The sequence below is a fragment of the Ovis canadensis genome, chromosome 4, assembly GCF_042477335.2.
Source record: "Ovis canadensis isolate MfBH-ARS-UI-01 breed Bighorn chromosome 4, ARS-UI_OviCan_v2, whole genome shotgun sequence".
NCBI lineage: Eukaryota > Metazoa > Chordata > Mammalia > Artiodactyla > Bovidae > Ovis > Ovis canadensis.
Genome location: NC_091248.1, coordinates 25,040,202 through 25,056,790, shown reverse-complemented (window position 1 = coordinate 25,056,790; position 16,589 = coordinate 25,040,202). Strand labels below are relative to the sequence as shown.

At 38.9% G+C, this 16,589-nt stretch overlaps 1 protein-coding gene across 1 annotated transcript in view; it reads right to left on the bottom strand.

The window, feature by feature from the left end:
* Nucleotides 1–16,589, bottom strand: part of VPS50 (VPS50 subunit of EARP/GARPII complex) — a 137,898-nt gene that overhangs the window by 116,380 nt on the left and 4,929 nt on the right. The window contains exon 2 of the mRNA XM_069587413.1: nucleotides 11,261–11,329. Within this exon, the coding sequence (XP_069443514.1) occupies nucleotides 11,261–11,329 (69 nt within the window). The remainder of the gene's footprint in view (nucleotides 1–11,260; nucleotides 11,330–16,589) is intronic.

Below are 16,589 nucleotides of genomic sequence, written 5' to 3'. Positions count from 1 at the left end.
ACTGTTCACATTTAAAATTCTGATAAGTTGAAAACAGAAGGTAAAATCATAAAAACTAAACCTGCAGAATTAAAAGTGCATGAAAAAGAAAATGCTTCTTCAGTACCAAAACTCAACTTATAAAAATACACTAATCAAAAAAATGAAAAGGTTAAAGATACCGCCATCACTGACTTTGCTGCGATTAGATACCATCAGTGCAGTAAGAAGTCCAGCATGGCAACAGCGGGAGCTGTATCCTGGTAGGGGGTTATCTACAGCACACTCAGTTGTGCAGCACCTTGGACAACGGCACAGAAGAGTTTCAGCAGACTCGTGTTAAACCCACACTATTTGCGGAAGGGTTCCAACTCGTTAGCATATCCACAGGCCACCTCCCTGAATACAGTGGAAATCTGAATTGACAGTGAGACATGAAATAGAAAAAGAGATCAGAAACTCCTGGCACTCTCCCTCCCTAAAGGTGCACAGGCATTTGAAATAACCAGCTTCAGATACCGCAAGCTGAGGGAAGGAATAAAGCCCAAGCGAGGGTATGCCTCCCTAGGAATTCCATAGCACCACTGGCAAATAAATGTACTTGGGACTATTCACACAGCAAAAAAACTGAAGATTACAAAAGTTTCTAAGAATGAAAACGCTCAGATGTGAAACAAGTTGGAAATTCAAATAGACTGCAGTGAATGAGCAGTGTCATCTCAAAATGTGTATATGGCATTAACTCCATGCTGAGGTTCTCCCTATATGTACCACCTATTGACTAATCTAAAAGGAAAGACACAGGTTTTAGCTGCAACTCGGCTATTAACCTTAATGAATATCAACTTAGTCTCCTCATGCCTAATTTTTTTCTACCTGTAAAGGACATACACACACACTCCAAATGACAGTGAAACAAATATCCAAAGTTATTAAGAATGTCAGAGGGAAAACATGATTTATAAGTATCTCACAAATGCTCATTTCACAAAGGTGATGTATCTGTAAAAAAAAAAAATGCACAGTCTATGTATGTATATAAAAGGTCAAATGCCATTCCTTCGTAGAACACTAAGCAATTATATCACTGAGAGCAGACAGACTCAAAATAATTTTGAAGAAGTGACATGTAACACTTAAACACTGGACTAAGTAACTTGGAAGGGAGGGAGAGAGAAAAATCAGCAAAGGCAGAAAAAGAAACACAGCACACATAGCAGAATTCAGCCAAAACGAATGCCTGGCGCCATGTCCCTGTAAAACACCCTCTCCTTTCAGGGGCTCCTGTTTGAACACGCATGTCTGGACTCAGTCAGAACACGCTCCGTGCTGCCTGGAATCACGATCACCGCGTTCCCTTTAATCCCGCTGCACTGTCTGTAAGACTCAGCCACTACCCAATCACTCTCTAAACGTCTCATTGCTATCAGTGCCAGCGGCCCCATCAGATTACACACTTCTTGCGGACGGAGGCTTTTCTTTATTCTCCACCATTTGCTCCCAAGTGCCAAGGCACACTGTAGATAAAAATCATGGATCAAACTAAAATTAATTTACACAGTGAACTGTATATTAAAAAAAAAAGGAATATAAGAACAAAGGGAAAAGAAGAGACTGTATCTTCTTGTTTTGATAGTCAAAATTATCCACAAACTCCTAAGGAAAGGCTTCTTTCTTCTAAATAGAAGTAACAATAAATGTAAAATGATTGTAGGAATATTTTATGCATATAAAGTAGAAAAACAAAAGAAACAGCTAGACGGTCTATTCTTAAAACAATCACTCCATAATTTTACCATTATGTAAACTGGTTTCCTAGGATTGGAAATGTACAAAAGTATTAATTCTTCACCTAAAACAGAACCAGCTTTGCAAGCCAATATCTATGTATGCGGCAAAACTTTACATAAACAAAATAAACAAAAGATTCCGTACAAGTTTAAAGGTATAATCAGGGGAGTAGAATAACAAACGAAACTCCTCAAGCCAAAATTAAAATACGTAATGTTCTTAAAAGTTACAAGAAGATTAGATGTCTTAACTATGGTTGGTAATAAAATATCTTAGTCTTGTGGACTGCTATTAAGGGTACAGTTTTTTAAAGAATTTTTATAGTAAAGTTTATGACACACAGTAACTAATAAACACATATTATTGTTAATAATAGTGGTAGGAATGCTCTGCAAACTTCGAAAATCCAAAAATCAGCAACTACAAACCATCCATCAAACATGTCACAACTTGCCTACTAAGGGCGGGTAATCATCTACACCTCAAATAAGTATACGAAGGTCACCCCAGAATTTAAGCCGGAGAAAAGCTACAATTGATGAGCTTAATTGTAAAGGACATAGAAACAAAAATACAAATGTCAAAAGAGAACAAATCAAACCTCTCTCCCACATTATCCTTAGGAAATAACCTGCCTACTAGCAAAGCTCCATTATCTCTTATTTCCCAGTCAAGTCACATATTCCAATTTTAGAACTTTTTAAATTAAAGTCCCACTATGTAAAAATCCTCTGTGCTAGGTCATAAGGAAACAAAGATGAGTAAAATACTCTTTGCTCAAATAGCTGCTGAAGTAATAGATGAATAAATGATGATGCGAGGCAGAACAAAAAGGAAATACAAACAAAATGAAGGGCATTAAAGGATTGTGAGCTACCATCTCAAGGAAGTGGTGGCATTTACAGAACATGAGAAAAGGTAAAATTTCAAATATTAGAGATTGGGGGAATAAGGGTAAAAAAATAAAGCGAAGCAGAAGTAAAAGCAGTGGAGTGGAAAAGCATACAACAGGTTAAGTAACAGCAGATGACTTCCCGCAGGGCAGAAAAATGTCATGGGGGAGAGACTATGTGGACACCAAAAGCCAAGAAAATGGAACAGCTGTGCTGCTGTTAAAATTCAACACGCTGTTTTATCAACTAGGACCATATTCTTCCTTTACTAAAAATATCTTAACACATTACCACGGTGCCAGATGCTATACCCAAAAACAAGCATAAACATTCAACATTTTCTTAACATGATACACCAAGCAGGAATATTTTGGGAAAGTGGTAGATAACGAAGAAGTCACTCAGTGTTTTAGAGGCTGTCTTTCCCAGCAGTCATAGTACACCATAAGGTTGTATGTAATATATACTACCTAGCCTATTCTTCTATTCTGATCGTCTCTGGGATAGAGCTACATGAACATACTAATACATATAAAAATGCATATTGCAAATGTAACTTTTTGAAAAAGAAAGAAAATCAGAATAGAAATTTAAGTCAACATCTTTGATCTTAGCCAAGCCATGTTTCCTCTCAACATTACAACAAAAGGTTATATGAGAACTGGGGATTCAAGTCTATAAAACAATTGGAGCCCTCAAGTGTAAAGGTGTTATAAAACATTTCCAATACATCTATGGTTTCCAAAGAAACCAGGCTATAGTTTTATAAAACTATTTCCCACTTAAGAGTTCACCTCTTAAGGGGATGTATTAAAGTCCAGGAGGGAAAAAAAAAAAAAACTACAAATTTTATATTGAATCACTACTTTCAAATTATCCAAAATACCACACTAATTAAAAATATTAACCCAGGCTCAAGCTTTCAATCCTATTCACTTTCACAAGTGTAAAAAGTTAGTTATGACAGCTTAACAGTTCTCCTTAACATTATTCGGTTCAATATTCTCTTTGAAAAGTAATTTAATTTCTAAACCCACAGAACAGCCTGGAAACTTATCATCTTCGGTAGTAGGTTTTTATTCAAATAAAAAGGTGAATGCAAATATCTTCATTTCACAGGTCAGCTTTCAAAATCCTGCAGAAAAACGTAAAGTAGAATAAAAAAAGAAATGCAAACCAACTTCCATTTCTGTACATAGTTTATCAGACCATAGTTCACATTATATACCAGAATAAATACAGAATGCAGTGTATGGGCACAAATGAGGGAGTAAAAAAAGTCTGCTCTTAACACAGCATGAATTTAGGTCTGCCAGGACAAAAGGTTTATTTGTCTGCTTGCATTTTTCAGGAGTCAACAACAACAACAAAAAGCTATTCTGCTATAGTAAATACTAAAAACAGAAATCACCTTACTAAAGTTAACACCACATTAGAGTTCTAACTGAGGACAAAACATGATTACCAAAAACTAAACAGAGCTTAAAAGGAAGAACAAAAACACAGAGTTTTCAACATGCAATCAGTATTATAAAAATCATAAATCACTGAAAATTTCTGTTTACAAATGAAATAGGATTCAAGATCACAAAGACCCTAAAACTATACATCTACCAATGTAAGTTTATAATGAATTGACAGATGTCTGATTACGCTGGGGAAATGGCATATTTTCTTAAAATTATTATTAGAACAACAATAATCTATCAAAGCAGCCAGTTCATCACCTTCTGTGTGTTTTAAATAAAACAGCTTTTCAAGCCAACTGGTTTCTTCAGGCTCTCAGTGCCATCTAGTGGAATATTATTAGCGCTACGATGTGAAAGGGTTTAGCAGCGTGATTTACAGATTCTTACAAAAAGGTTATTATTAAACTGGCATTATTTTAATTCTTTCCTCAAAATAACCCAAATATATACATATTTGTCTTTAAAGAAGGATATATTGAAGGAAAACTGATTTTCTTCATAGAAATGCACTGAATTATTAACATGTAACAAAAATCACAAAATGATCAAGCAAAACTTTCATATTTGATACTCTGCCAAATATTTTTACTTGCTTCTCTTATTCAATAGCTATGCTATTATTTTATCCCAAATTTACTCCTATGATAAAGAAAACATTATAAGGTAACTGCTTTGGAGGGAGGCATCAAATAGACATCTATTTTTAAAAGCTATCTTTAAAAATTTCTCAACCTCAGCTATTTGCCGCATGCCTGCCGAGCTAAAGCTGACGACCAGACACATAAACTGAAGTACACAGAGAAAAGTCCAGCGTCTTAGCCTTAAGTTAGGGCTTCTGGTTTTAGTTTTCAAACACCTGATCAGACCCTCTCTTTAAAAGAATTTCTTCTAAATTGAGATTTCTATCTATTCTGAGAAAAGATATCATAGCACCTTCAATCCCAGTGTCTAATGACCTCAGTCTTTCCAATTCCTTCGCCTTCGACAGCCAATAAAATCCTCAGTCCTTAATCCTGTTTCTTAAATGTCTCTCAAATTTTAACTTTTCTTCATTTACTAAACCTCATATTATCTTTTTAATCAGTATCCTGGCGCAGGACTGCCACTCAAAACTCTATCTGTACACTAGTTATCCTTCAGACACAAATTTATCACTAACTCTAGAAGACCCAGCACCCATGTCTACCTACCCCCATCGTCTCCTAGCTGTGCGGCCACTATGCATACCTTACTATAGACCTCTACTATATCCTTCCACGTTGTCTATGTTTGCTTGCCTCTTTTACTCAGGTTGAGGTAGGAACAGAGTCTTGTACCTGTTTGCATCTTCATAACTTAGTAACTGCCTGGGTCAATGAATCATTGCCAAAAGCACAATAAATCATTGCCAGATCTTTTATGATCTGCTAGAAATAGTGGTTAAGAATCCCAAGCATCTAAAGCCAAGAGAAGCAGAATTTCATTAATGGTTAAAAAGAACACAGATAAACATTGTTATCCATGAGTGCCTAAGAAAAATCCTAGATAATTTTGCAGATCCACAGTCATAGTCCCTCTTGGAACCGCCTGCAGAAGACACCTTGCCGGGAGCCAGCCTGGGGAATCCCGCCCGTGGCAAAGGTCATGAGGAAGGGGGCCTGACAAACGCAAAGGCGGGATCAGGCCTCAGGGGTTCCCCTGGATTTTCTCGAGCATCTACCCCCAAAACCAGAGTCTGCCTGCTTTACTGTGTTATGCTTTCCATCTACTCTTCTGACATTAACAGGGGGCTGTCCCCCTACCACCTTTTTCTGGAAAAAGTTAATTTAGAGCTTTTAGATAGTAAGTCTCCTGGGCACAATAAGAGTGTTTCAATCCAAAAACCCCTCTGATAGCTTTCTAGCCTGCCTGACAGGTTTATCCAGACTCTTAACAGCTACGCATGTGATTGTTTACAGCCTCCCCGTGACAGGCACAGGAAGCTTAAAACATCCTAGGAATGTAGGGGCTTCCGAGGAGCCAAAATCATTAGAATAGGACTGACTAAGGGTTTCATTGTTGAGCCAATACTTGCTGCCAAGTTTTCATATCTTTTATTAGTTGATATAGTTGGTATGTAGGAAAAACAGGTAGTAGCCCTGGCATTAGCAACATTAGATCTTTGAGTTAAGTACTTTCTTTGTTATAACCCACTGCACCTTTGTTCTACAGGAATGTAACTTTATTTAGTACTTTGAGGATGATGCAGATTAAAGAAAAAACACTTCAAGGGAAAATGAGTTTTCTGGTTGATAGACATTTATCTAGGAAGACAGCCATAAAAATGTTAACAGGCCTCTTGGCCAGAAGATAATGTAAATCACCTGAGACCTTTTGTATACGGGAAGGTATGCAAAAGAAAAGCCTGGTCTCAATAAGGGTCAGGACTGCTGCCCCTGCATAACTCTGCATATTCCATTATTTCTTTATGTACAACCTGGGGTATATAAGCTGCCTTTGAAAATAAAGTGGGTGTTGCACGGATGCTTGGCTCCCAAATGTCATTCTTTTCTTATTCTCCCTTTTCAGGCTAAATTCCCATCTGGAGCATAGAGGCTCGCCGTGTCTACTTATTTGCCTGGGCTTCTAAGACCCAACCGAGAGGGAGCCCAAGGTGGGGCACCCTCCACTATTCAAGAGGGCACCTGCAGCCTACATAGACGGTGCAAGCCCCTTGTCTTGGGGCTTTATTGGCTTTCTATGTAAACCAAGGAATATAGCTTCATTTTCTCCTCTATTTTCTCCTCTACACTATTCTTTCCTAATCTCTCTTCATATCTCTAATTAAATAATTCTTTCCTAATCGCCGACTCTGTCCCCACTTCAAACTCCCTGGATCCACCGGGCTGGACCCTGGCAACACCTGTCTTAAATGAAACATAATCCTAAATTGAAAGTTTTTATCCCAATCACTAAAGCTAAAAAAGTCTCCTAATCAAAAGTGTTAATACTAATTCTGTCTATATCAGACAGCAATATACTCATCTTTTAAAAAAAACTGCTTAGTTTATTCTTTTGATTGTATTTGTATGTCATATCTCTCCTAAAAATATTACAATAGAGATACTAAAAAACAGTGCTAAAAGGGCTCTAGTTTAATCACATTTTCACAGATGAGGAAGCTGAGGTATAAAGCTATTAAAGTGACTTCCCTTTAATAATAAGCTAAACGTTTAAGTCAATACTTGAACCACCTCTCCCGGCTCTTATTGCAGCACTTTCCTCATGTCTTGGTAAAGTTCTGAAAATAAAGCTCTGTAATTAGGGTCATTTTAGGAGTCTTTTCATGGATACTAAGAAGTCAGTCAATCCATTGCTCTCACTTCACAGAGGTATTCTAAAAGCTAGCGTACACTCTACCCCAAATCCCAGAATGTTATAAAGTAGAAATGCCACCGAGTAGGTAGGTACTCAATAAATATTTGTGGGATAAATTAGGCATACAAACGAAAATATTTTCTTATATTTAGACAAATATATTTTCAGGTTTTGCCAGAAACAGATTTCTTTTGGCTCCACACCCTGTATTTTTCTTTAATGGGAAAAATCAAAGGCATAGCTAAACCAACCGTGCAAGAGTAAACGCAGCAGAATCCTATTTGTATTAATGAGTCAGTAAGATCAAGGCCTGAAAAAAAGTGAAACTAACCCCACCCGCAAAAAATCCTTATTGCTGAGGCAGTATTTCAGTAAAAATTCATAAATAATATTAGTATTAGTTCTCTTTTTCAGGTTTATGACCTGTAACTATTATGGAGACACTACAGGAAGTTTACCTAAAGCCTAGATGTAGATTTATAAAGTTCAGGTATTTTTAAACCACGATTCAGCAAATACTTTCAAATGGTCCTAATAAGTTCTGTAACTACTAAACACATGGCTATTACAATTATTACATACTATAATAAATTTTGGTCTTAATTCTTCAGAATTCTTATAACCAATTAAATTATCTAAAAATCTTTCACATGATTCAAACAGTATACATTTCCTTAAATGAATATTCAGTCAATAAATACAGTATAGGTTAATTTCTTATAGCCTTACCTCTGCACCCAAAAAATCCCATTAATTTGAAAAAAACAGTATCCATTTCCCAAAAATAAAATTTTAGATCAACACTAACTCTCTATTCTACTTTTTTCCCCACAAAAATTGTCAGGAAAACTACCAAATTTTTATCTACAACAGTTTGTGTGGTCCCCCTTTCTTTCTCCATATTGCATGCGCAGCTCGGCCACTGGTTCCCAAACATGCCTCCTCACTGCAATCGGCTGGGGATCTTTAAACACTAAGGATGTCTAGCTCCATCGCCCACGCAGTAATTAGAATGGGGTACCTCAGTGGTAAAGAATCTGCCAGCAACGCAGGAGAGGTTCGACCCCTGGGTTGGGAAGATCCCCTGGAGAAGGAAATCGCATCCCCTTCCAGTATTCTTGCCTGGAGAATCCCATGGACAGAGGAGACTGGCAGGCTACAGTCCATGGAGTCACAAAAAGTCAGACATGACAAAGTGAAAAGTGAAGTCGCGCAGTCGTGTCCGACTCTTTGCGACCCCATGGACTGCAGCCCACCAGGCTCCTCTGTCCGTGGGATTCTCCAGGCAAGAATACTGGAGTGGGTTGCTATTTCCTTCTCCAGGGGATCTTCCCGACCCAGGGATCGAACCCAGGTCTCCTGCACTGCAGGCAGAAGCTTTAACCTCTGAGCCACCAGGGAAGCCTCTACTGAGCAACTAAACAACAACAATGGCCTGGACACTAGCGATTCTAATGTGCAAAATTTGGGCGCCACTGACCCTTGGCTCTGAAGTACTTAAGCTATGATTTTTTTAAATCTACCTCAAAGTTTTCCTTTCCTATGGTAAGTTCTGAAAAGAATCCTTTTTTCTTTTTTACCTTCCATAATATTTTCTCCACCCAAATCCCAAATTTCCAGTAGATGGATTATTACTGTCTTGCATCTCCTCCGAAGATTGGATACAGTGTCATCTTGTCTAGAAAATACAGAAACTGTACCAGATGATTTCTAAGGGTTCTTCCACTAAGAATTTATACAGTACTCAAAAGAAAAAAAAATCAATAGTACTTTCTAGATTATCAAGCTCACCTGGCGCCCTTCTTCAGTTCTCCTTAACTACCCTCCTTTTTCTGCATTGAACCATATGAAATCAGCCAATATTAAACCATTTCTAACCTAAAACACAGCCATTTCATATGCTCCATCTTAATAACCCCTCCTGCTTTCCCTTTATACATAACATACCCAAGCTAAACTTTCGTTCTTTCTTGAAAACCCCGGTGAAATCTCAGTTCCCTGTTTTAACTTAGAAAGACACAATGGCAAGAACAGGCAAAAGAAATGGGTGCAGTCCTGAAGATAAAAGGTGCTTTCCTCTTTTTAATGTTCTACCCATACTTGAGTAAGGGAGAGCTATTCAATGAATTAACGTGTAAAAGTTTCTCTAGGCTAAAGGCTAGATTAAAGCAGAGATACTACAGTCTACCTAAACTGTCTTCTTAGTATGTGTCTATCAGACTGTTGCGCCAGGCTTAATCATCACTTGAACCATTTACACCTGTTGACCTGTGATTTCAGACTGTTCTCCCAGAGCCCACCATCTCAAAAGTACACACTGCCAAACATATATATGTATCTATTCTGTTTCAAATTCTTTTTCCATTTAGGTTATTACAGAATATTGAGTAGAATTCCCTGTGCATTAATCAACTATACTCCAAGGTAAAACTTTTAAAAATTCTTAAAATAAAATTTTAATAAAAAAATATACACTGCTGATCACTGATCAGGAGAGAGGTGGGAGTCAGTAAGAAGACTGTATAATAAGATTATTATAAATTCACTACCTACCACTACTGGAAAGACATCATGAGCAACACAGAAAGCTCTACGCATTACTGTATTTTATTTTTTAAAGGGGCTCACTCATCAGTTTCACTGTGGTTCTGAAATATCTAATGCCGTCTAATTCAAGGCATGTTCATAATGCCTAATACGCTTTTTTTTAAGTCAAAGAAATAGAAAATGATCTGTCAGTTAGGATTAATGGTTATCTCTCAATTCCCAATTTTATCACATCCAATAGTCTTTTATAACACTATGTATAATGATTCAAAATGCCTCTATAAGGCTTCTGTCTGAGCCATTTCATGCAAAAGGGTTGGTTAGAATTTCATCATATTTGGATCTGACCTAATATAAAAAAGCTAAGCAGCAAATACAAAATTCACTTTAGGGAGTAAGGTGCCTCAAAGAGGTGGGAAATCCTCCTCCTAAGCAGCTGACACAGAGGTGTGATAAGGGGCCCTGTGACGGCCAATCAAGAGAAACAAGCCCTTGTACTAAGCTGCCAGGCACAGAAAACAAACAGAAGTTTCAGATATGATCCCCAAATTGAAAATCACAAGAGCAGACATTCAAAACTGCCTTTGATCTGTGACGGAGCTACTACAGACGGAGGCAGCTCCAAGCAGCAGGGCCCCAGAGTGAGGCACAGCAGGGACTGACTTATTTAACAATGGCTAATATTTCTCCTAGGGGGGAGCCAGCTAGCTTTCAAATAACACCTATTAAATTTGTAGATGGCCAAGTTCACATGAATATCAGGGGATTAAAATCCAAGATATCTACAATTTAGTATAAGCTATGCTTTAGCTACTTATTCAAATATCTCTGCTTCATCACGAAAACATAATTTACTATGATTTGGAGCTCAGTGTTACAGCATAAAAAGTAAATAATTTCATTTTATTTATCTGAATTACAGCAGACGAATCAATATGTTTCATTTAAATATATATATATACATATATATATCACTGCTTTGGGGCAAAGAATTTGATGCAGTAATCAACTCTAAATTTATCAATTTCGCATTTTCTGCTTCACAATAATGAATCATACTGCATCCCAATGAGGATGAGAGCAAAAACAAGCCCCAAGCCTACTGCATTATAAAACTTTACCCAGCTCATCATAACAACCATATGCCTGTGGGAGGGAAAAGCTTCTGTGAATCAATTAGTATCCGAAGGCAATAATATTTTCTTCAGGAAGCAAAAAGTCACGCTCACTCATGTAGATCAATACCTTTCCAGGGACCCGGAGACTCTCAATGGCACCAAGATCACTGAGGCTCTCTGGAGGACTTTTCAGACCCTTCAAAAAAAAAGATAAAAAAAGAGAAGAATTTCAACTGTGCTGCAGAACTGTAACATGAGAGAAAATACTTACTTGCTTGTTTGTCTTGTTATATTACCACCACGTTTATTGATTTTGATGTGCAGATATGTGCGATTTATCTCCTTGAACAATTGCTTTTAAACATTTTATTGTATACAGAGAACTTCAGGAGGAGCCAAAAATAAGCTGCAAAGCCTTCCTCTTCTTTCACTGAGACCATCAGCTGATAGCAAAACTTTCCATTCATATTTCTCAACCCTAAGTTAGACTATACTTACCGAAATAAAAATCACCATTTTGAAAAGACATGTTCCTGTTGTACAATATATAGAATATGTTTCTAAAAACAGCTGTCACAATACATTCAATACTACAATAATACATACAATACTATTATTAAATCAAGGAAAGATGCACTTTTGGAAATTCAAGATAAAGTCACTATATTGGCAACTTAATACCTAATGGCTGAAGTTCAAGTTAACCATTATTCAAAAACAACCAAAAGAGAAGAAACGTGGGTGACAAAAAGCATTCCATAAAAGCACTCATCTATGAATCAGGACCAAATTCATTTGCCAAATTGGACCTTGGCAAAAAGGTCCAAGCATTATGACTGAGCTAACCGAAGATTTTTAAATAATGATAAATTTTTAAATGATAAAGGCTTAATTAATACATAAGTAATCCCTAGGATTTACCTTATCGTTCTCATCAATGTACCCAATTCATACCACATAACTGAGAGTTAAATCTCACATCTCGCTGCTTTAGCTCTTTGGTGCTTTGTCTATTTCAGGTTTCCTCAGGGCTCAGTGGTCAACAATCTGCCTGCCAAGCTGGAGACCCCGGCTCGATCCCTGGGCCAGGAAGATCCCCTGGAGAAGGAAATGGCAACCCACTCCAGGATTCCTACCTGGAGCATCCCATGGACAGAGGAGCCTGGTGGGCTATGATTCATGGATGACGTAGCAAAGAGTTGGACACGACTGCGTGACTATACAACAACTTTCTGTATTCAGGGATTCTGATTCAAGAATTCAGGGATTCTGGAAGTCTCATTTGGGCACCAGGGAAAGTTATCAAGACAGAAAGAAGTGCACAATTTAAATTTTCTTTAAAAACCTCTTTTTAACATAGGCTATTCAAAGCAGACCCCTAAAATCCCTGTGATAATAGTCTGGAAGCAAAATCAGCCGGTACATGAACTTAAGGAGAGATTTATGCTGTTGAGTTTTTGTCCTTTAGCTATCCTATACTGGCCTTCTGGTATCCATAGTAACCAAAATATATGGCACATTTATTTGAGACTTGGAGTGGAACTTACTCATCTTTAAATTATAGAGGTGTATATTTTATCTTCCCTAATATAAAATACCACCAATCATAGCTATAATTTTTTTATGACAAGGTGCTCTGCTTCATCCCCAATCTTCCATTTTCCCCAGAAAATGCCCCCCTCCACCAGCCTTCTCTCCCTCTTCTCTCTCTCTCTCCATCCATACTCTCTCTCCCTCTCTTGTCCTCTCTCATTCTCCCCATCTTCCTCTCCCCACACCCTTCTCACTCTCTCATTCCACCCCACCAAACCAACACCCCACTTTCAGAGCTCCTCTATGAAATTTTCCTAAATCCTGTGTTTCAAAGGAACACTATTTCTCAGCATTGCCTAAGGACCAGCTCCATCACCTAGGAAGTTTTTTCCTAAGTCTCACCACAGATCTAATAAATAGGTATTTCTAGATCAGGACAAGGAATTGCATTTTAACAAGCAACCCAGGTGACTGCTATCATTTCTAATGTTTTGGAAACCCTGCTAAACATTTCCCAACACCTCTGCCAAAGTAGCAAAGTTTTAAATAGTAAACATACCTCTCTCTCTGGACCCAAGAGAAGGGAAAGACCAAGTTCTGTTTGCCTCTCTAGCCTAGGGCTAGCACAATTCCAGGAACCAAAGAGATTAGTAACTTATTTGGAGCCTTGGTTAGGCTCCAACCTCCAGCTAATTAAAACCCCGTTCCCATGAGAACATGAAACTGACTTTAAAATGAAGTTTCTAGGGAAATCTGCAGGAATAAGAAAAGCATATGGAAGCTTAAGGGCTTCCCAGATGGCACAGTAGTAAAGAATCTGCCTGCCAATACAGGAGACGTAAGAGACATGGGTTCGATCCCTGGGTTGGGAAGATTCCCTTGGAGTAGGAAATGACAATCCACTCCAGTATTCTTGCTTGGGAAATTTCATGGACAGAGGAACCTGTGGGCCATAGGGTCACAAAGAGTCAGCCACGACTGAGCATGCATGCACGCACTGAGGCTTAAAGTCTTACAATGAGTGAGAAAATTAAAGTGTGAAACTACTGGTGTGTGTGTGCGCTTTCTTCCTTCCTTGTCCCAGTTTCTCACCAACAGTCATCATAAGGGCACAGCACCAAAAGTGGTGGAGAGGGCAAGGCTGGGTTACAGAATTACCCCTTGGACTGCAAGCACATCAAACCAGTCCATCCTAAAGGAAGTCAACCCTGAATATCCATTGGAAGGACTGATGCTGAAGGTGAAGCTCCAATACTTTGGCCACGTGATGCGAACATCTGACTCACTGGAAAAAACCCTGATGCTGGAAAAGATGAAAAAACCCTGATGCAAAAGGAAAAGGGGGTGACGGAGGATGAGATGGTTAGAGAGCATCACTGACTCAATGGATATGAATTCGAGCAAACTCAGGGAGGGAGTGGCGGGAAGAGGACCCCCGCATGCTACAGTGCATGGGATTTCTAAGAGTCAGACCCGACTTAGCAACTGAACAGCAACAAAACATATTTTATATACACACATTTCTATGCATTCACATACACATACATAAGAGTAAAACTTTATAATTTGATTAAAAACCACAACCAACCCTAAAATATCTTTTTAAAATACAATGTTCATGCCTTTTAAACAAACCATTTGTTTAACCAACCTAACAGAAATTCTTGGAGGGATATATCAGGTGTCATTTTCTCTTTCCCCAGAGTTACGAGGAAAGAATCCAACGTCTGAAACAAGCAAACAAGTGGTATATACCAGTATCTAGAAAAACACCTTGCCTCCAAGTTAGTTATCACACAATAATTTGCTACTAATATTAATACATGGCAACTTTCCACCAAATGTACAAAATAAAAGTAATAAAAACTGGAAACCCTATATCCATGTTAGGAAGCAAGGGACTCAAAGAATGGCTTCTGCCATCGTGAACGACGTGCCTATCATCATAGTCTAATGACAGTAACAATAACTCAGAGGCTCTTATAAGGGACAAAGGAGAGAACATATATGAGAGGTCATAAACAGTGTCTGGCACATGATAAACACCCTTTAAATGTTGACAATTATTCTGAACATCACAGAGAAATGCTTTCATCTCATCAAGACAGAAACCAAGAGTTGGATAAATTCCTCAAAGCACAATGTCTGACACTCATCCATATTTTAGGATTATAGATCTGATTAGCAATTTTATAAATTTCTATTAACAAATATGAAGTCATCATTTTTATTTTATCTTCACCTCTTTAAAGCAGGAAGTTATGGTTATAACTACGCTGCTGCTGTTGTTCAGTTGCTAAGTCACATCCGACTTTTTGTGACCCCATGGACTGCAGCATGCCAGACTCCTCTGTCCTCCACTATCTCCCAGAGTTTACTCAGGATCATGTCCACTGAGTTGGTGATGCTATCTAACCATCTTATCCCCTGCCGCCCTCCTCTCCTTTTTGCCTTTCCCAGCATCAGGGTCTTTTCCAATCTTCACATCAGGTGGCCAAAGTATTGGAGCTTCAGGTTCTATAACTATAGTGCTCTGCCTTTATTAAATTGAAACTGTCACTCTAATCATTAGCCATTGTTGGATTTTCTTTTGTACCTGGTTTTTGTTTTCATAATTTCCCTATACAAAATCCATCATACATAATACCTGCCTCTGCAACTTTCTTTGCCGAATCAGATTACACTTCAGATTTACTTCTGTTTCGTCTACGTGAATCTTCAACTTCCATCGATGAGACCAGCAACGTAAGTCCCAATGATCAAAAGGAGCGTGTAAGGCGGTTTGTGATTCCTTCTCTTTTCAAGCAAAAGTTTCGGCAAAATTCAGAGTGTTTCCACTCAGCCCTCGTGCCTCTCAAGCCCACCCGCATCGGGCACTCCTCCTCACCACCCTGCCGCAGCGCTGCTGTGGAGTCGCCGATGGCCTTACTGCTGCTCAGTGCAGTGGCGCGCTCCCATTCTCACCCTCCACGGCCCGTGAGCAGCATTTAACACAGCTCATCACTCCCCCTTCTTTTCGGTTCTTTACTTGGACCTAACTGCTTGGGATGGGCTCTCTATCCAACAGATATGTACTGAGCATCTGCTACAGGAGAGGTGCTCTTTAGGATGCTCCCTGGGATGCAGGAGAACGCTTCTGGGGGGATGCTGCTCACCTCACTGCTCCTTCTTAATCTGCCTTCCTAAACCCCCGAGCTCAGAACATGGAGTCCTCAAAAGCTCCAACCGTGGACTCCTGTTTTATTTCTACACTTACGCCATTGGTGATCTTAGCCAGCATACATACCATACCCTCCTTATGCTCATGACTCCTGAATGTTTACCTGGACCCTGGATTTCGCCTCAAAAATTCAAGCTGAAAGAGCCAACTGCCTACTTTCTTCCTCCAAACAGCCAAGAGGCTTTCAAATGAACAAGTCTAAAAACTTGCTTCCTTCCTTCAATCTGTTCCTCCCTCGGTCTTACCCAGATCAATTCAATTCTTCCAATTGCTGGGGCCAAACCATTTGGAGTCAACCTTGAAGTTTCTCTTTCTCTCACAGCCCAAATCTGATCTATTAAGAAATTCTGTCAACTCCACATTCACAATATACCCACGATCTGACCTTTTCTCAACACCTCCACTGCTAGCATCCTGAGGAAGGCCCACATCCTGTCTCACTTGGATTACTGTATTAGCATCCTTACTGGTCGCCCTGGCCTCACCATGAGTGAGAAGAGAAGTGGAGAAGATGAGATGGAGATGAGACTCTACGTGATCTGGCTTCCTGCCCTTGCCCTTTGACCTCATCTCCAACCATTTCTCTCGACACTCACTTCACTCCTTCCACACTGGGCTCTTGCTGCCATTCAGAGATGCTCCTGCCTCAAGGCCTCTGCATCCGCTTTCCCTTCCACCCAGAAGGGGCCTTCCCAGACATCCT